Consider the following 21,739-nt stretch of genomic DNA (forward strand, 5'->3'; position numbering starts at 1 on the left):
CGACTTCATTCTACTCTTCATCCAAAACAATAACAAAAAACAAACAAACCAAATATATATATATATATATATTCCTCCAACACGCCTAGAGAAAAATAAATGCCGCCACAGTTACCAATAAAAACAGAACAAGAAACCACAAGGAAAACTTAAATATGGCCTCTGTATTATGGTGTACCCGCAGCAAATCTGGTGGAATACTAAGCAGATGCAACAACATCCATGGAATGTCCTCCGCCTCACCAAGTGGAACCCGCAAAACATCTCTGTACAGACGCCGCACCGTCGGATCTGTCGGCTGCATTCGCCACAAGAGACACTGCAGTGGCTGGGAATCTCCGTCAGTGACGAGCCATGAGGGGACTGGAATAAAGCGCCACCATGATGACTTCCAGCTATTAGCGCTTTCGCGTACAAAATCAATTAATGCACCCGATGACCATGAGGTGATAGTGCTACTACTTCTCAAATGTCGTCCATAGTGGGTTTCCGCCCTCCAAAGTACGGATAAAATTCGTCGACGAATTTGAGCCATTTCCTTCATATCAGCACTTTCATCATCACTGTCGCCAAATAAATCGCCCAAATCCAAACGTTTACTGTGTCTTCCATTGCAATTCCAGACTGATCGTCCATTTTCAAGGGAGAGAAGGAAGAGTTCAAAAGCGTTTACCCACCGAAGTTGTACATCAAGTGTCATGAGTTCAAACTGACGGAGATGTCTATTTACCCCATCATAGCCACTCTCAAAACTATCTCCGTTTTCCTCAAGTTCTTCTTCTTCTCCCTCTTCTTCTTCTTCTACATTATCATCAATAGAAAAATCATCCATATTAGGATCCTTCTCCTTTGTAAGAGGACAGACTTCAAATCCCTTTTGAAAAATATCATAAATATCACTAGACATTATCATACCCTCACTAACAGAGCAATTATTAACGACAAATTTTTGTCTCTTTATTATGTCCTTTTCATTTGATGACTTTGATATCTTTCCTTTAGATTTCGTATTCAGAGAAATAATATTATCGTTTGATAAGGAAGCAGATACAATGTTCTCCTCTTTATCTTGCTCTTTTTTATCCACATCTTGTGGTTGTACAGGTTCATCTAGAAAACACCATAAACCACGAAACACTGGTATCTTTGCAATGACACTATCAAAATCATCATAAGAGTTTTTTGAAGTATTAGATTCTTTAACTGTGGCATTGTTCTCCTTAAAAGCGTTAAGTCTCCAAAGAACGAATGTTTGCCAATCCTTCTCATGATTATGCCAGTATCGAACTTCCTCCAGAATATTACGTAGAATCATCCATGAATCCCCAATATTTCTATGTCTTGAACTCTCTACAAAATCACGTAGAATAGCCTCAACTTCTTCTCTTGTAGGTTTTTCTTTTATTCTTTCACTATTTTTATTCTTGTTTCTACTGTTATTGTTAGGAAATGATTTACGTGATACAGTTGATCGTATGCTCTCTTTTTCAAAAACATTTTCATATTGCAAACCATCCCACTGTCCCAACGGTTCTAATTGTAGCAGTGCTAGTGTCTGCCTACGAAGTAGGATAGTACGTAACAAATAACTGCTTTGACCAGTTAGCATTCCATCATCCTCACCTCCAACTCCTAAAAACATACTACCTGAAATACCATCTTGACCTGTAGTTGATGATCTTGTTGTATATGGTGTTAAAGGTACTTGACGTAGGAATGCCTCATATCGTGGTGCCATAACTACCTCTTGGTATTCTAAAAGCATCTCTTCAAGTAATTCTGCGAGACGCACTAGTTCACGTGAAAGATGGAGACACTTACGGCGTTCTTCAGCATCTTCAGGTATAACATCCTCCACAACAGTTTGACCATCATATAATACCTCACTATAACGTATAAGAGGTTGTTTCTCATTCATTCCTTCATTATTACACCAAAAAGAATTCTTACAGTTTGTTTGAGTTAATGGTTGATTACTTCTACTATGACTACTACCTTTTCCCCAAAGTATCCACTTTGCTGTAGCAACAGCAGTATGGAAAAAACGACGCCAACGACGTATATCAGCTGAGACAGATTCTAATGATAATCTACGTGGACGTGGTTGTTCTTCCATCTCATTAAGCCAGTCAGTATTAAATTCATGTGCATTGTGTCCATCATCATTACTGTCATCGGCTGAACCAGTAATGACAATACCCTGAAGCGTACGATGTCGTAGATCAAAAGAAGTATCAGTACCACTAAGTTCACGACGTACACGACGTAATCGAACTGCACCCATCTCTCTTTGAAGATTAATATACCGTCCAAGAAGTTCCTTAACAGCTGCTATCATATCATTTAATTTTACACCTACAGGAGGTATTAAGGTTGGTTCTATCATCTGTGTTGTCTGGTGATTTTTTCGTTGACGTGAATTACCTTCAATTAATTCACTCTGATGTTTTCTTTGCCATTGATAAAATTCGTCTAAACCTTGAACCACACGATTGATCTTTTCTTGTGGTGAAATTTCTCTTAAACCAAGTTTGCTTCCTATAGAAAGGAAGTATGGCATCAAAAATAAATACAATATCAGCAAAACCACTATTATAAATAATCCCAAAAGTATTCCAGCAAGGCCACGGGGATAGTAAGATAGAGCTACTGAAATGTTATGTTCCCACCTAACGTACCGATAATCATTCGATATATCATTTCTTGGACGTCGTCTTTTCTGTTGTCCAGCACTACTACTAGCACAACGTTGTGGTTGAGATAGAAGAGATGTATTTTCCTTTGGATCTGCATGTTTCTGTCTGTTTATAATGAGTGGCATATTCACTCTTCCACCTCCTCGTCCATCGTTTTCTTCATCAACATAGTCTCGTCCGCCTCCGGTATTTCTTAACTGCGGAGCAGAAGCAGAACTCAAATCATCATCATCTAAAGGTGAAGCCACAAAGGAACCACCACCAACATTTGCTCCTCGACTCTTAGAAACAGCGGTGACACTTTCAACTACGCGGCTATTGTACGCATTTGCGTTTGGTGATTGATTTAGTCGAGAATATACGCTATTGCTATTCTCACCAGCTAATGGGACTGTCTGCTTGTTAGCCTTAAGACTACTAGGGTCAGTCGGTAAGGCTGTACCAGGCTCTTCCATGTTATTCTTGAGTTCCATTAATTCTCTTACAGCTTCTACAATATCGTCAAAACCGTAAAAGTAATGTTTTGTATTACTAAGAAACATTGAAGAAAATTGCTTTTGACGTGCCGTTTTGATTACTAAAACAGAAGTCGGTACATCCTTCACATGTTTTGTCATTATTCGAATTGATTTCACCGATTCCCATGGAAAATCTGCCTTTATAAGATCATGATTGAATTTGCAGCCACGAATATCAGCTTCTAGTACGCCTTGATAACCCTGATAGGTACATGAAAGTCGCACATTAGGTTGTTTTTGGTGTGGCTGTCTCTGGGCAACTGGTAAAGGTAATGTCATTATCGTACACTATTTAAAATACCTGTTGGGTATTTAATAGAAATCCGATCAAAATAGAAAAAGGGTAGGAGAGAAAATGTCCGTGACTTTCTCCTTATTCCTTTTCTTTTTTTTCTTTCTTTCCTTGATTTCAAGACTCTATTAGATCAAAATGCTTACAAAAAAAAAAAAGATGCCCCGTTTATTTCCTAAACGTACAACTATTAATATGTAAATACTTTTCAGAATCCCCTATGCTCGCACCCAAGCTTCTCGCCACAATTTTTTCTTTGTCAATAGATCTGGTACCACAGTAAACTTATTTGGGTGAAAGTCCGTGATTCCTTCTTATTGACCGTATGCTTTTGTGCGGCAATCCTCTACACCAAATTCAGAACAAAAGAGGAAGATCAAAAAAAAAAAGCGAAAAAAAAATAGAAAGAAGTGATTAAAAGAAAAAAGCAGAAGCAACATCTGTAAGTACAAGGTTGATATAACTTTCCTCTTCGATATTCTTTTAAGCAGGGAGGCACATATGTACAGGAATTCGATTTTTTATTTTTATTTTTTTCAAATGAATGCGTTCCCATTGGTGAATAAGAAGCTAGCATACGCGAGTAAGACCGTCTCATGTAAGACTGGCCTTTGTGATAGTAACGGCGAGAGCCAAACTCTCAAAATTTATAAAATATCAATGATGTACAGAACGAACAAAAGCAAGAAATAAACACAAGATAAAAGAAGAAAATGGCAAAATAAAGATTCTATTGGTTTAAATATCAGTGTTTTCACTGCTACTACTAATACTACTATTACTATTCCTGATGAAACTAGTATTCACCCCACTCCCACAATAACCAAAGAAAAAATATATAAAAATAAATAAATCAGGTGAAAAGAGTACGTCTCGTTGGGTCTGTATTTTCAACTATGTCAGTTTTATCGTTATTTTCCACATCCTTCCTCTGCAGGAATATATTTCCACCTTCGCTATCTGCTGTACTCTCTATAGCCGCAGTAATTGGTGATGGTTCTCCTTCATCATTATGAACAACCTTCTTGATTTGGCTCGGGTTCTTATTTTGCTGGCGTTGTTGCTGACGCAGTATCTCGGCATATATGCTCTGTGCATCTACAGAAAAATGTCCCTTTGGAGCATGAAGTAAGGTCGCTGAAGACAAAAAATCATCTTTTTCTTTTTCATTATAATCTTCTTCTGACGTTACTTCATTTATTTGGGGATGCGTAGAGGGTGTTTGTCGTTCTTCCTCCTCTTGCTGCTCCCGATTATTATTATTATTATTATTATTATTATTATGGGAACTTATGAATTTTTCATTTTCAATCGTAGAGGAAGGCTCAACAGTTACCATAAAGTCTCCAATTGTCATACATTCCGCCATTGACACAACCACATCTACTGAATCATCATCATTACTATTGCTATTATTATTATTATCATTCTGAACCTTGTCATCCTTTTCTTTTCTACTGGTCTCATTAAAGTTACTCCAAGAAGCTTCACCAGCAGTAAGGAACGACGCAGGACCTCTATTCTCATGTACTGTGGCAGTACATGTCGATGGTGTGTTCTTTCCAATCGTCATACTATTATTATTACTACTACTATTATTATTATTATTATTATTATTATTATTATTATTATTATTATTATTATTATTATTATTATTATTATTATTATTATTATTATTATTATTATTATTATTATTATTATTATTATTTTCACCTATGACATTTTGATGTTGTACTTCAGTCTCTTCAAACTCCGTGTCCTCTGTAGTGTCAACACTTCTATCCCCACCAACATCCCGCATACGTTGTTGTAATACCTGTTGCCTCTTACGCATAGCTGCAGCCTCTTCAAAAAGTTGCTGTAAAGAAAGCTCTTGTAACCACGAACAACGGAACCCATTACCAAGGCTAGTTTGTACGCCGCCTTTCTTCTTGTTATTATTATTATTATTATTACCATCGTTGTCACTGTAGGGGCTGTATCCTTTATCATACATAGAACGTGGTTCCTTATCTTGTTCTGATGCATTTGTTGTATGCGATGATGTAGAGTTGCTCCGCATTCTACGCCACGGGGTCTTTCCTTGAACGCGTTCATCTTGCCATGAAGACGAATTGCTCTTGCCCGAGACATCTTTTTTATCCCTCTGTTGCAACTTCAAAAGATTCCCTTGTTGACCTTTTTTTAATGTCCGAAAAGATGAGATTTCCCCGGAGAAATTTGCTGCAGAACTGTTTCCTCTTTCAACGTCACCGTCAAAGTTGTAATCATCAAAACGAAACCGGCGAGTATTATACGCTAATGGATCTTCTTTCCTCATAGCCTCCAAACGTTCTCCCACCGCATTTTCGCGCAATATATCAGCACGTGTCTTTCGTAACTGTTTTAGACTTCCCGTCCTTGTCCCACCTGACGCAGTTTGTGTCGAAGAATCTGTGTGCTGCAGATGCGAACAAACACCACTTAGTGCCACCTTCTCACGTAGTTGTCGCTCTGCCTGCAGTAATGATTTCTCTTCATCCTGCAATTGCCGCAAAGCATCCCTGCGCTGCGCCACAGCTTCCCTGCACTGCAATGCCACTGTTCCATAAGCAATCTCCTTCTGCCGCTTCTGCAGCCTACGCCGTGTGCGTTTGTTGGATGTGGCCAGGTGGTCGAGCTGTTCCCGAAGCCGCGCGGCCTCTTTTCGCTGATCTGTGATGAGATGACGATCCTGCTGGAGTTGATCCCGCAGTGCGGCGACGGTGTTCTGCAGTCCCCGCTGGCGATCCTGCGAGGCGACGAGGGCCTCCTCCAACTCCCGCGCCCGCTGCGCCAGTCGTTCCTTCTGAGAGTCCCCCTGCAGCCGCTCCCACAAGAGTGGAGTGAGGGCGGCGAGGGCCTGCTGGAACCGACCCCCACGCATAATACTCCCATTATCCCCCTCATTGCTGCTGACATTGTTGATGCTATTGGTACTGTTATTACTATTATTATTATTATTATTATTATTATTATTATTATTATTATTATTAGTAGTAGTAGTAGTAGTATTAGTAGTAGTAGTAGTAGTAGTATCATTGTTAATGGTATTGTTGGTGTCATTGTTGTTGTTGATGTTATAGTGGTGTGGGTGGTTTACTTCACTGGACGGATGCACTACGGCAGCATGAGGGGAATGTAATATACGGCTACGCAATAAGCGGGAGGTCTCTCCATTCTGATCAACACCTGCAGCTCTATGGATACTCTCAGCAACACCAAGAGTGCTACTGTTATTGCTGCTAGCATTTACTGAACGCCCTATCCCCCCGTCTGTCTGTTCACGTCTTATAGGCAATATACTACCATTAATATTATTACGGCTATTGTTGTTATTTTCTGAATTAGTTGTTGTACTTGTGTTAGTAGTTGAACTCGTCACAAGTACCGCTGGGCGAATTCGCGAAGAAGCAACAGCGGCAGCGGCAGCGGCAGCGGCAGCACTCACACCATGCGCACTACGTGATCTTTCACGTCTCTCTCGTCCAGAAACAGGAGCAGATACACTATCTGAATTGGGAAGCAATACACTACGTTTTCTGATAATAGGACTGCTTTTTCGTGGAAGACCCACATGTGAAGAAAAAGACGTATCTACGCCATCCTCTTTATTTCTTATTTTCTGGTCCTCATCACATAAAGCTGGCTGACGCTGTTGTTGTTTTAATTCTTCATTATCCCACCTCTTGTTATTATTATTATTATTATTATTATTATTATTATTATTATTATTATTATTATTATTATTATTATTATTATTATTATTATTATTATTATTATTATTATTATTCTCTTCCTCTCCTGTTGAATCTTTAACCCCTAAGGAGGATTTACAAGACTGTCTTACAGAACCCTCTGATATACCTATTCTATTGTTATTTTCTATGAAATGAAAAAGCACCTCCTTTGCTGCATCCATAAATATCCGACATGTTGCAGCTACATCCATACCAGCATCAAGTTCCGTAACTTGTGGAATTACCTGCTGCAGCAGTGCTGCATACAACACCTGTGATAATCGGGTCTCCTTGCACCCCTGCTGACGTGCAATGGCAGATTCTATATCTTCTATATGCCCATATGCAACTTCTCGAACAACTCGATGAAGCGCATTTCGACTTTCTTCTTCCTCTTTATATTTTTGCTTCTTATTACCCTTTTGCGACCCCTTAAAGAGTGAAGGTAGTAGTAAGAGTTCGATAAATGTTGCGATTGTTGAACGCGGAGCATGTATAAAGGCATCTACAACAGGGCAATCACGCATATCAAGAACACGCAATTTTGGACAGAGTGTTGCTGCAGAAGAAACTGCCGTTAGATCTGCTACTCCAGTTCCCATTGCATAAATATTTGTAACAGAGTCCATTCCACATAGCATAGCGTTAAGGGCAGTGATCTGCGAATTTCCATTTAAACGGAGAACTAAAATAGAAGAAGTGGTATATTGCAACCACGTAGTACGTTCAATTCCTTCTAGTGCAGATGCAGCAAGAGGACGTTCTACAATTTCCTGCCAATTCTCTTCTGCATTATCACTATCCGAAAGTGATAATGCAAATGCATTGTAGGAAAGGTCAAGTTCACATAGATATGGAAATCGATAACGGTTAAAGAAAAGTGCTAATATTAGTGGGAATGCACGAAGCAAGGGAGCTACAGATGCTTGTATCATGGTTGATACATTTGAAGAACTAACATGATTACGTTTTCTGACATCTTCGCTTACAAATCCCCTAATATCATTATGTGCTAGATTTAATACCTGTAAAGAAGGCGGTAACTCATTAAGCCATATATTCGTATTGTTGATACTGCTACCAAGTTTGTTGTGTGCCAAATCAAGGTGTGTAAGACGGTTAAAAAGAGATGCAAGGCCAATAATACATTCAATACGATTGTAGCATGCCTTTAGTTTCTCTACACGACTCGCAACAAGTGCTTCCTCTTGTGACACTTGTTTCTCGTGAAAGCGTAGCTCAGAGATGGACTTGTGTGAAAGATCAATATTCATTTCGACTCGCTTTTTTTTTTCTATAGAACCGAGATACCAGGTACCACTGAGCACGTAATTATATATGTACAAATATATATGTATTAGAAAGATTTAAACCGTAGACAACCACAAAGGTCTTCGTTTACTTTTTCTATAACCAGTGGATTAAGGGTTATACCTCCCCGTTTATTCAAACAGAGATTTCGTTATTCTTCTGAAATATTTCACCTCAATAAAAACAAGAAAGAAAAACATACAAAAAAGAAAAGGAAGAAATGTAGTATATTACAAAAATTATTCAGTAAAATTCCATAGAATTACATGAATATATATATATATATATATATGCGCATAGAGGTGTGTCTATATAGGAATAGGAACGTAAAGAATTCGCACCGAACAAAGCAAAAACTGTTGCAATTGCAAAAATAGGAAAAAATAAAAAGTTATAATAACACATTATTAAAGAGAGGAAAAAGATACAATATATACAGGGTGGTAACTTATATGTCCATCCGTTTCTGATGCCGCAACACCGCTACGGTGTATCCATAAAGGCAGTAAAAAAAAAAAGAAAAAGAAAAAAAAAAGACAGTAATATGGGAAGGATGAGGAAAAGATAGTATACTACCAGGTCCTCTGAAACCTACAATGGATTTGGGTAATGTGTGGGTGCTACATTGTACCTACCCTCTTTTTCATCTAAATCATCATTATCATCATGTTCTTCACCCACAAGTTCCCAGACAATCTCATTTTTTTGCAGTTCCGCCTTCTTTTTAATAAACTTTTCAAGCTCTATGGACCGAGTATTTTGTGGTGAACTCATAAACGAGCTACTACTGTAGCTTACTCTACTATTAGTTAGAACATACTCCAAATCTGTTTTTCTGTTTCCAACAGATTTCATTGATGTTGGCATTGCTCCTCGTGTTGCTAATACCTTCTCTTTGGATGGCTCAAATTTTATGTTCGTATCAACGGATATCTCGTCACTTCTAGAGATCACATTTGTTGTCTCAGGTGAAAATCGTGATGGTAACGGTACACTTTGTAAATCAATACATTTTTCAGGTGGTCTGGTTCTCTTTGATGCCTCTGAAAGAAAAGAATCAACATTACTACCGCTATATCGGAGTCGATATTCTTTATCTTTTTCTTGTTTATATTCTTGATGCAGTCGTTTCCTCTCACGTGGTTCATAACTGTCAGATGAAACTATATTTCCCTTCTTTTTATTAGATTCATCTTTATGTACATCCTCGAGAAATTTATTATCTCGAGTCCAGATATTTTTCTCCTCTTTCAAAGGTGAAGTTGGTGAGACGCTGAAAGGCCCTCTCTCTTTTAACTGAGGAGCATGAGTAGATTTTTCTCGTCGTGAGCGATCCTTAGAATGGCTCATATTATCTTTACCATAATGTTCATTCATCTTTGTATCCCATTTCTTCTCCTTCTGTTGTTTCTGTTGCTTTATATTACGATTTAAAAGTGGGTCTGTAAGTGCAAAATTGGATTTGGTGGATGACACATTATATTCACGATGGCGATTATGTTGATTGGGCACACTAGTACGTCTATGAACAGGTAACTCCATATCATTCTTATAATAATCACGTGTTTCAGACGTTAATGATACGGATGCCGCTGATTCTCCAGCCCGCTCTCGTAACCTTCTCCATGCTGAAACATACATGTTATTCTCTTCTTGCTGTAATGATGGTTCTTTCGGATTTCTCTTAGTAAGGCTTGGTGTAGGTGATATAGCCTGACTATCACCCATATGAACTTGTTCCTGATCTTGCCTCGGTGTCGTTACAAAAAATGTTTCAGCGGCATCTGAACATAAGGTATGATTAACGACACGACTCACATCTTGGCGAATTTGATTTATATCTTCCAATTCTTGTGGTGCATAAATACGTTTTATATCACCCAATGTACTTCGAGGTGTCGTTACCGTTACGCTATTAATCCCTGATGTCCTAGAAACACCTCCCTCCTCTTCACCTTCTTCTGAGGAAGAAGGAATTAACCTGCCTGATTGTGGTTCTTCAGTTCCAGAAGGTGATAATGTTCGCTGTTGATGTTGTTGTTTACGCAAAGAAAGTGATTCTCTTCTACTTTCTAATGGGATTTTATTTACCACATCACTGAAAACCCTCTTACTAGAGAGTTTCTTGCAAAGAAATGACGCATGTGGCACCATGTAATCCCCATCAAAGAGTGAGGCAAAATCCATATCCAGAAAAAATGGATGAACTAAAAGGTTAGATGCTGCTAGTCTAACCTTATTATTCACTGATACTGTTGATAATTCTAGAGACTTATCAACAAGTAATTGACAAAACGGTGAAAACGATTTCATAGATTCACATGTAGAAGATAAATCCTTTCTTACTTTTGCTTCCTCCTTCTTCTCAATGTCTTCATCATAGACTCCTTTTCTCTTCACTTCTGTATCAGATTGTGATACTTGTGACCGCAAGTTATCTATATAGGCATCAGCAAGCGAAATAGCTCTTGATCGCTCACTCCTGTTATTTCTTATACTATTACCACTTGTAAAAACTCCTGACTCACGTTCCGCAGATTTTTTCTGCTCTTCCACCGATATCCAGAGGTTAACACTAGGAAGCACAGAAGTCTCAAGTCGAGACTGTACATAGTGTTGTAATGCTTTTAAAATTCCACTTCCTCTACCATATTCCCTGTTATGATAATCATCACGATGAAGGTACGAAGAAGGGGAAGAAGGTGAAAAGGGGTAAGAGGAAGAAGTTGTAAAAACATCCTTCCACAATTCCCAAATCTCCCTAGTATCACGAAAAGAAGTTGAGGCGGAGGTCGCATCATATTGCTCTTGTGGTTGTACGGATAAAAGTGTGGTGTTTTCTGCACTAAAGAGTTCAAATATTATGCAAAGATAAAACCAATAATCATCTCCTACAGTCCATGGCACTCTCTCGGATTTTGATACTGCTGTAGAATGAGCGATATTAAAAAGATAACGAGGAGAGACATATTCCACCACACCAAGTTGTTGACGTTCATACTCCCATACATCTGTATGAATACCAAATCCTGGAATTAAGAGATGAAAATCGCTTGTTTTTAGTTCATTTTTTTCAATACTAACGTCATCAGCATTTTCTAAAAAAGAACTGATTGCTACCGGATCCCATTGAACATACAACTGTCTTGCAGAAATAGGTCCAAGAAGAGCTCCTTTACCATGCAAGGTAATTATTGCCAGTAAAAGCTGAGCTGCAAGAATACGAGCAATATTCCATCGTGTATCCACAGTCGCCTTTGACGTTCGTAAAACATGATCCATAAAAGCAGAAAGTGGTATGATACCAAAATGTTTAAATTGTGGTGATTGTCCCGGCGATAGTTGAATTCCTTGATGATTAATATTAGATATTCCTCTATTTTCTACGAGTGCCGAGAAAAGAGGAGCCTGCACAATGTAGAATTTATTCGCATCCGACAATACCGCAACAATAGGATTCTGAAACGGCATACGAGAAAGATACTCCAATACAAGTGCCGCCTCCATTACCCCAACCTGATCTCGTTCATCCGCCGCCGCCCACAACAATCTCGTCTGCTGCCGCGGCATCACACGCACATCAAAACACTGCGAACTCGGCAGATGCCGCACACGATGCACAACACCGCCGGCATCCACCGCCACCACAGAAGCGAGGGAGCGGGAGAAGACGTGTGTGGCGGAGGAGGAGGGAGAGAGCGAAGAAAGGGACCGTGGGCGGCTCTGGTCATGCGAGTGGGCGGGCTCGAGGTAAAAGTCCTCCAGGCGATAGTTCCCACGCTGAATAGGTGAGAGGGGATTCATCAACACAGACGCAATGTGTTGGACCGACCGTCGGCGATATTCTGTCATATGAGAAGGCTGTGATCGTGGTAACCGTGAGGCAAAGAGACGCAGAGATACATATGGAAAATTACCCTTATTGCTGCTGTTGTTGGTATTGTCGTTCTTCTGTAATTGTAATGGCACACCTAGAGCATTTCGAACCGAAATCGTGTTTACTTCACATGCCCAAAGTAACGCTTTATAAGCCTTTAGAAAGGCACTTTTGGTGGAAAAGGTTAGTACAGCACTATAAACACAGCGTGTAGAAGCGGATACGGTATCTCTATAAAATAATGGAACCTCAAGTACCTCAACAGTAGATAAGGTTTTAAAACGACTCTCTTTTGTAGTTATTTGTCGACAAGGAAAAAGAAGTACATTTACATTGAGAGAGTACTTTTGTGTCTTACTCACAATAACTTGTGTATATAAAAGGAAAAGTTCCTTTTTATTACTTCTTTCTCCAAATACAAATCGCTCTTCTTGTTGATGACGAAGTAAAATACTTTGTCTTTCCTGCAACAATATCCATTTATAGGGAGTAGCCTCTGTAGCGTTAAGGAGTCGAGGTGTAAGGGGAAGAGTATAAATAGGAGGAGTACTTACAGCAGCCGCAGATTGAATATGTGGGGTTCCAAATACACTTGAAGGATTATCAGGAGGTTGTGTAAAGAAAACAGCCTCAAAGTATGCAGATACAATGGTATTCCTTAAAGCAGAGGTATCGCTTTGGGTATCACTTACTCTTAAAGAAAGTAGAGAATTTGAATCTAGTCGAGGGAAAACACCTCCACATATTTGCATACACCATTTTGGTGCTTGAAAGTCTGTACGTCTTTTACCACTTTTATTCATCATACTTGGTGAATGGCCTCTACCTAACGTGGTTGTTCCTGCTGAAATATCTTTTCCAATCATAATATCCACAGTGCACCATAAACCATATTTACCAGCGGCTTCTCGTTCCTGTTGCTTCAATTGCACAGTGGAAAATTGTGAAGCCCTTTTTTCTTCTGGAAAAATCCCACCTGATTGCCTTTCACAATATATAGAATTTCTAGGAGATGTATCAAAAGCAGTACCAGTAGTACCAATGGTACCAGTAACTCCATTCTTCATGAGAAATAAATTATAACCATTAATGTCAAGATTATCATGGAGAGGAAGAGGATTAAGATGGAAGTAAGCTTTTATATAATCATCCTCATTAATACCAATAGTAGTATTTTTATGGAGTTCCTTTGCCAATCCATTATTGTTGTGTACGTCATCAAAGGAAGAAGACTCCGACTGCGTTGTTACCGAAAGTAAAGGAAAATTTGATACACCTTGTGTGACATCTACCTTTTTAGGGTGACTGTTTTTTCGATACCCTGAGGAGTATGTCAAATTTTGTTGTGAATCAACTGGAAGTACACAATCAGGAGGTGAAGATAGTTCAGAGTTCATTCGCCATTCACGGGGAAGTGAAAACGCTTCTTTGGGGAAAATCTTATATTGATTATCTGTATTGCCAGATTCATTGGTATCATCCTCATCATCAGATACCGGAAGTAGCAATGTATTTAGTAAATCTCCTGTTGAAGCAGCAGTTTTTTCCCTCTTTCGTCGCCCCTGCACATTAGCAGAAGGACTTACAGGAACGACTTCATTCACTCCCTTGAATGTCTTAACTTCATCCACTTTCTTCACTTCCCTAACACTCTTAACACTCGACGGCACTTCTGTTTGTATATCGAGGCTGGTGGTGTCATTAGATAATACATTTTTTTGCGGTTCGACATTGTGGGCGGGCACTGGTACATTCGGGCGCACCACTCGAGGGGTATTTGTTCCATCTCCACGCTGTGCACTTAATCGTGCAGCTGCGAGGGCATTTAACACACGTCTTGGGAGATGATCTGGTGGTGGTGCAACAATCTTCTTTTCCCAATATTCCGAGTCCTCTAACATTGATTCTGTCATCTCCCTCATTCTTCTCCCACTATTACTAACACTACTAAAACTATGGTTACTGTTGATATTCTTGTTCTTGTTACTGTTGTTTCTTTTTCGTGGGGAGAAGAGCATCCATGCTTTTCGTCCATCTGGTGTCATTCCACGACGTACACTTGGGCGTGGAAGTGGGACCTCTAACACGGTAGAACTATCAACAGTACTCCTGCTAAGATTGAGTGCGGCTATTGCAGCTCGTGATGGTGCAATCCCTGCTGCTGAGGATCTACTCTTCACACCACTATGTTGTGTATCTTCTGACTGTACAATGTTAAGCGAGGACCTCTCGCCCGTTTTACTACATAAATCGCGTACTTCTTTTTTCCTTGAGGAAATAATATCTTTCGCTGAAGTCGCAGTCCAAAAGCTGAGACTCTGTGCAGAGTTCATACTTGTTTCTCCCTCTTTCTTTTCTTCCAGAATCCCTTCTTCTTCCTTATAATTGTAACGATTATCTACCGTCTCTTCTGAGGATGTGTGAGATCCCTGGACGTCTTCACATTTTGGGGCAGTGGGGGTCCTTGCGGGTGCACTCTCTGAACTGTGCTCGGACTCCATTACGATTACGGACACTTGGCGGGTAAATCAATAAATAAATAAATAAATAAATAAATAAATAAATAAATAAATAAATAAATATATATATATATATTATATTATATTTGTATAAAAGTACACCAAGATAACTGGTATCGGTACCTGATCCTTGTTTACACATGAAAGAAAAAAGGAAAAAAAAAAAAATAATAATAATAATAGCAAAAAGCAACACATAGCGTTAAATAGCCACATAAATAGAAGTCAACATAATATTCAGAGTCTTGTTTGAACAACACAATTTGAGGAAAGGTGCCAGAAACAGAAGGGGCATTACACTAGGTATCTGCGTCAATACAAGCTTATTGCAGCTTCAGTAATATTAACACAAGCACACTCACTCACAATCAGAGAAGTGTTATCACACAAACGCAATATAAAATAAAAAAGGAGGGCAAAAAAGAAAAAAAAAGACACCACAAAAAAAAAAAATTGGAGAATGACAACATGAAAGCAGAAATAATAAGGTAGAGTCACTCATTTTCTTCTTTCTCTGCTTAGCTCTTCATGTCCAGAATAGTTAACATGAGCCTTCAACAATATCATCGCACACGAACAAAAAAAAAAAGAAAAAAAAGAAGCAAATTACCAGTCACCATAAAATGGTGATAAAACGTTAGTGCACCTGACCACTGATGGAAATATAAACATATATATATATATATATGAATTCGTACCCTAATTACTGCAGAATAGAAGGTATAGAAAAGGAAGGGTAGCATGAAACATCGTGTCAATGCATGATTCTGTGGAAAAGCAAGTAAGAGAGAAAGATATATATATATATATATATATTGTAACAACCGTTATCGTCCTAAAGACAGTAATCTCCAGTTTACAGGTTAGCCAATCCAATTTCACCAATAAAAAGAAAAAAAAAGCTAAGTGCAGTAAATACCACAGTGAGAGAAATACAAAAGTGCAAATAAAAACAAAAGAGTAAAAAGAAAACAGACTTCTTCATCCTTCTAACACGAAGCAGCAATACTCAAAATCCATACGCTAAATAACTGAAAAATCTCATCAAATCAATCATAAGCAATTCTGCAAACCTTTCTTGTTTTTTTTCCCCTTCTGTGCCGTTTAAAATACAAAAATACACAACAGTAAAGACATATACACATATGAAAGGAAAAGAAAAAACATACACACCCATAAATACAAACGTACATACATACATACGTATATGTCGTTAATTGAAGATAAGGATGTCAAAAGCAGAAGAAGAAATCTCTTTTGCTTTCACATAAAACTGGTAACTCAAAACATAAAAAAATTCAACAATATGATATAGCAGTCATCCAGAATTACCTTTTTTTGCCTTATTCTATCTCTCTACAGGTATTTGACTATTGTATATTCTTCTCCTCTCCCTCCCTCTCTCTCTCTGCCTTCTGTTTCTTTGAGTTTGGAATGTCTTAGGGGATAGACTCTCTCTTCTCTCCCGTATTGCACTTCATCACCATATAACCACACAGTACAAGTCTAAAAGTAAAAAAAAAACAAGGAAATAAAAAAACAATAAAGTAATGAAGGACAAAAAGAAACACACGCACACACAGAGAGAGAGAGAGAGAGATACAATAATAATGAGTTACACCATAAGAAAATTTAAACAGTGTATACCAATAAACTGCAAAAGTAGGTGCTATTGTGTCATCTTTTCTCTCTCTACGACACCAGCATTAGAATTGGCATTCGGCAATTCAGGTGTAGTCGGTTGAATATACATTGTGCAGCCACCGTCATCGTCTCCCTCTATCTCTCCTGCAGCTCCATCTAGAAAAGAGAAGTTTTCCAGAATATCACCATTGCAGCTATGTGTTACCCCTTGAGGACCACCACTATCATTCGCATCAAAACCTTTGGCGTCACCACCATTTAATAAAGCTTCACTGCAAGGCATATCAGGCATATTTTCAGCCGTAATATAGCCGGCGTTTTCCAGTAGTCGACGGTAAGTATCATTTACTGTGGCACAGCGTACTGGCGATAACGGGAGAGCATCTTCAAAGTCATCATCATCATCTTCCTCTTCACAACTGTCTTCATAATCTTCCTCTTCCGCATCTGTATGATAATTACTCCCACTATTCTCTTCTCCTTTATTTTCTTGGTCTTTTTCTTTTTCCTTTTCTTTTTCTTTTGATTCTGGTATTTCACTACTTTTTCCTCTTTCTGATACTTTTAACTCATTAAGACTTTGGTATTCTGGACAATTCGGATTAGTACTCAGCAGACATCGTGGTGTTGGTAGGTCAGTAGAAACAGAAAAACTTCTAAGTCCAACTTTCACCGGAACATCTACTTTAGCTACAGGCGGTAACGGAAACGAAATTTCTGATTTTCTTTCTTTTTGATTTTCTTGAGAAGTCAACTCTTTAGGAGGTGGCCGGTGATGCAACAGATCTCGGAGGTGATTAAGCATCGCGAGGTATCCATCAAGCGATCTCTCCTGATGACCATCAACTGAAATAGCACTAGTTTCGCTTTGATCATTATCTTCATTGGCACAAGCATCTCGGACACCCTCTACCAATGCCATAAGTGCTGCGCGTTCTTCTTCCATTACTGAGTCCCTGTGACTTCCTTCCGGTGATGAAAATGATAGGTCTTCTTGATTATATATTATATGTGATAAATTTTCTTGTTTTTGCTGAGGTTGGGCATCCATAGTTTCAACACAAAGAGGAACAGGTAGACTGGTCGGTAATAAACACGGGAGAGAAGATGAAATCTGATATTGTTGTTGTTGTTGTTGTTGTTGTTGTTGTTGTTGCTTTAGTTTCAGTAGCATTAGTGATATACCAGTGTGTTTTCCTCCACGAGAATCAGCATCTTCATTCTCATCATCTCGGGGACTACGGAGGGCTTCAAGTGTACTTGGAATGCTTGTACGTACTTCGCTCACCTTTTGATATGCCACAAGAACATCATCGTTCTCATTGAGAACAAAACTCTCATGTATCACAGCACCCTGCTCCTGTGAGATTGGAACACGGTGTGAAACCTTATGGCTTCCATTCTTCTCCAAAACATTCCTCCACTTTTGTGCTACATCAGGAGGGTCCGCTGCACCATCGCCAGCTGCAAGTAATGGAAGTGATGATATAGATGTCGACGTCACAGGTGTTGTCTGCTTAACTGAATCACCCTGATGTGAGGCACAAACACCATATTCTACATCAACAAGAACAGGTGGTTCACCTGCAATCTCATTTTCAGCATCAAAACTCTCCCGACGTGCTCCTGTAACAGCTACTGCTGAAGTTGATGTTCGAACTTGAGGTGCCACTTTAAGTCCTACTACAGATGGCATAATTCCAGATGTTGGTTGCAAGGAACTAGGAACTTTACTACTGTTGCTACTGCTTCGTGAAAAAGGTTCTTTTACTGTTACTCGCGCAAAAGGTAGAGTTGGTCCATTTACTGGTTTCTGAGGCGAAGAAATATGTAAAGGTGACATGTTCTGTGGATGAACAATCTGTACTTGGCGTACCTGTAAAGGACCCAGAGATAACAGTGGTGGTATACTCTTCGCTTGTGGTCGATCATCACTATTGTTATCACTACTTATTGCTCCTGATGTTGATGGAGGAAATTGCACCTTTCCCTCCATCTCTCCAGTAGGGTTATTGAGTCGTTTTTTGTTATTGTTTGTAATAACATTTTTCTCCTCCACTCCAGATCTGGGGGAATGATTATTTAATACGATATCCGCTTCACCCGAACGATACTCAACTTGCAGTTTCACCTCCGTCAGTGGTACAAATTTTCCTATTTGTTGTTGTTCCAAACGACGACGTACTTCAACGGCAGCAGGTATATCATCTCTAGAAATAAATGAAACCGGTGATTTGGAACTAGGTGTCACTTGAGGAGAAGTTGGAGAACGCGATTGCCCTGGTAGCTGTTGTTGTTGCTGTGGCTCTTGTTTTGCGAGGCCCTGAGGCATAAATCCAGCTGCAGCTGTAGGCCGAATCATATGTTTAGCTCCCAAAACAGGCAAACTCTTGAATGAGGTACCATTTTGAGCACGAGGGACTTCTGCCGGATGATGCAAAGGAGCACTACCGTGACGCACCAATATATTTGGCGATGGTCGATTAGATACGAGAATTTTATCAGTCCTTTTCACTTCTATATTCTTATCCCCAGCAAAGTTACCATTTCCTCCTGGTGTAGGATTAAGAACAACAGGTGTAGAAATGATATGAAGCATTGCTTGGGGTTTCTGTTGTTGCTGCTGCAATGTTACGTTAATATCCGATCCCTTTTTACCTCTTGGGGGCAATGGTAAACATGAGCGTCCAGACCCCGGTGGGGGTGGTGGAGGCACTAGTTTTAGATCGTTTTTGTTGATGTTATTATTAAGGTTTTTATTACGTAGATATGCGTTTTTTGCTGCTGCTGCTGCTGCTGCTGCTGCTGCTGCTTGTGCATCTCTAGCTCCCCCGTTTCGCGGTGACATTTCCGTTGGATTCTGTCGAGTCCTAGGTGGAGCAAGAATACGTGGAGAATTGGCTGCAACCACCTTTTCTCTTTGTCGAGCACGCTGAGGTATTCGTCTCCCATTCAGTGCATTAACGTCGTTAGAGTTCTGGTTGCTTTTGCGCGATGGTGGGGAGGGTTCTAATTCTCTGGAGAGTTTTCGGACATAACGTGGGTCACGTCCAAATGCGGCATGTTGCTGTTGTTGTTGTTGTTGTTGCTTCCGTGGAGAGTACGGTAAAGCATCAGCCATCCCATGAGAGGGTGAAGCACTTGATTTTTGGTGTCCCACCCTTTGTTGTTGATTATGATGTGCATCTCCACGTGCAATTCTATTCTGATATTCTATCACCTTGGCCAACTCTTGTCTCCGTAATTCTGCACGACGTTTGGCACGGTCTTGTTGAATTTTTTGACGTTCTGCATATTCTTCTTGTTTTCGCTTCATATAAGCATGAATAGTTTCGCGAGCTTTTGGATCAACATTTTGTGCATACCGTTGCATGATGGCGTCAACGCGTTGCATTCGCTCCTTAAAGACATCCCTACCTTTCTCTCCCTCATTAACTCGCTTTAGCTGCTCACCTACTGGAATGTTTCGTGGATCTCCCCCTTGCACCACACGCTGATTCTCTTTTTCTTCTTGTTGCTGCTGTTGTTGTTGTCGTCGTTGTTGTTGTTGTCGGGGTGCCGGTGATGCTGGTCGTAGGGAATTACAAACGTTATTCCCCGCCTGTGCTGGACTGGCCGCTCCTCGCTGCTGGTACTGTTGCTGCAGATGTCGACGGTAGTTATCAATGCGGTTGTGGTCAATTGCCGGCGTTCCTGCAATTCCCGCAGCTGCGGGTTTCGGGCCAAGTGGCACTTGCCGTCGTGGTGACGGTTGTTGTTGTTGTTCTGCCACGGCGAGAGCGGCGGCGCGACCGGGTGAGAAACCTGCGGGTCGTGGTGAAGATGAGGGCGAACGTGATGGTCTCCCCACTGGACCTGCTTGTTCAGATGATAACGGTCGTTGTTTTTCTTGTTGTTTTGGTGGTGATGATGATGATCTTTTGTTTTCAGCTCCACGTTGTTTATTATTGTCACCATTTGATCCCACTTCAAAGTCCATGATATCTCGTAGTCGAACTTTACACTGAGTGGCAAGCATAAGATTCTCCTCCAATTGTTCTAAAGAGCGACGTACAATAGGGAGGGAGAGTGACTGTTTAATACTGGGACGACTTGCAGGATTCTTTTGCAGACACCAGTCTACCATTTTGCAAAACTCTGGTGAGAAGTGTGATGGTAATGCTGGATATGTTCCCTTCACAATTCGCTGCATAAGTTGTTGCATACTATTACCATCAAATGGATGACGCCCAGTGGCTAGTTCATACAACAGTACACCGAGGGCCCAAACATCCGATTTATTATTATATGGTTTATTGCGGCATATTTCAGGGGAGAAGTAATAAGGTGTACCACACACCGTGTTTGCCATACCCATCGTATTGCGTAGTACGGTAGATATACCAAAATCACCTAGTTTTACAGATCCATTTTTCATAAGAAAGACATTCATAGTCTTAATATCGCGATGTAGAATATGACGGGAATGCAAGTACTCCATGGCGAGACATACTTGTGAGTAATAATAAAGAATAGTCTTTTCTTTCATTGGTCCAGTACTTTTAAGTTTTCCGTGAAGGTCACCCCCATCACAGTATTCCATTACAATGTACAAATTATTTCGATTCTCAAAGTGTTCAATATACCGCACAATATTTGGGTGGTTAAGTTGTTGCAACACTCTGCACTCGTGTCGGGCTTCTTCCCGCTCTTTTCGACTCATTTTGCCAAGAAATACTTCCTTGATAACCAACAGTGCATTATCACTACGCCGTTTAATAAGAATAGCGCTACCAAAACTGCCCTTTCCGAGCACACGAACTTTGGTATATTTTTCCATCTAATGACACTTGTATGTGTGTATAAATATATATGTCTGCTTTCCTTGTCTCTGCTTTTCTTTTGTAGACACACACACACAGAGTGAGAAAGAATAATACCTAGAATAAAAAAAAACACTCTTTTCTTTTTCGTTTCTCGTTTCGTTTCTTTCTTTTTTTTACTTTGCTTCCTTGTCACGCACTTAAACTATTTTCCCTTCCTTCACTTTCCAAATATGTACTAAATACGTAATCTGTCACTTTTGCCTTTTTTTTTCTTTTTTCTTGTTACCTTCCTTGTATTAATCCTCTTCTCTGTATTAAT

The 21,739-nt window shown here is 39.7% G+C and overlaps 4 protein-coding genes across 5 annotated transcripts; all 4 read right to left on the reverse strand.

The window, feature by feature from the left end:
- Positions 1-85: 85 nt before the first annotated feature.
- LSM04_004775 (uncharacterized protein) lies at positions 86-3,493 on the reverse strand (the record flags this gene model as incomplete). The annotated part of the gene is made up of 1 exon (XM_067337168.1): positions 86-3,493. One exon carries the CDS (start codon positions 3,491-3,493, stop codon positions 86-88), a length of 3,408 nt encoding a protein of 1,135 aa, XP_067189791.1.
- Positions 3,494-4,359: 866 nt separating this feature from the next.
- LSM04_002315 (uncharacterized protein) lies at positions 4,360-8,538 on the reverse strand (the record flags this gene model as incomplete). The annotated part of the gene is made up of 1 exon (XM_067337169.1): positions 4,360-8,538. The coding sequence occupies one exon, from the start codon at positions 8,536-8,538 to the stop codon at positions 4,360-4,362; it is 4,179 nt and encodes a 1,392-aa protein (XP_067189662.1).
- A 628-nt stretch (positions 8,539-9,166) lies between these two features.
- LSM04_000679 (uncharacterized protein) lies at positions 9,167-14,953 on the reverse strand (the record flags this gene model as incomplete). Its single annotated transcript, XM_067337170.1, has 1 exon — positions 9,167-14,953. One exon carries the CDS (start codon positions 14,951-14,953, stop codon positions 9,167-9,169), a length of 5,787 nt encoding a protein of 1,928 aa, XP_067189581.1.
- Positions 14,954-16,640: 1,687 nt separating this feature from the next.
- LSM04_002950 lies at positions 16,641-21,434 on the reverse strand (the record flags this gene model as incomplete). 2 transcript variants are annotated; one of them, XM_067337171.1, is made up of 2 exons in its annotated part: positions 17,789-17,863; positions 17,904-21,434. In XM_067337171.1, 2 exons carry the CDS (start codon positions 21,432-21,434, stop codon positions 17,789-17,791), a joined length of 3,606 nt encoding a protein of 1,201 aa, XP_067189694.1. The 2 variants fall into 2 exon arrangements, with proteins under 2 accessions (XP_067189695.1, XP_067189694.1); XM_067337172.1 differs by having other exon boundaries at positions 16,641-21,434.
- Between the last annotated feature and the right edge of the window lie 305 nt (positions 21,435-21,739).

This window comes from Trypanosoma melophagium, assembly GCF_022059095.1.
Source record: "Trypanosoma melophagium isolate St. Kilda chromosome Unknown ctg3segment0, whole genome shotgun sequence".
Lineage (NCBI taxonomy): Eukaryota > Euglenozoa > Kinetoplastea > Trypanosomatida > Trypanosomatidae > Trypanosoma > Trypanosoma melophagium.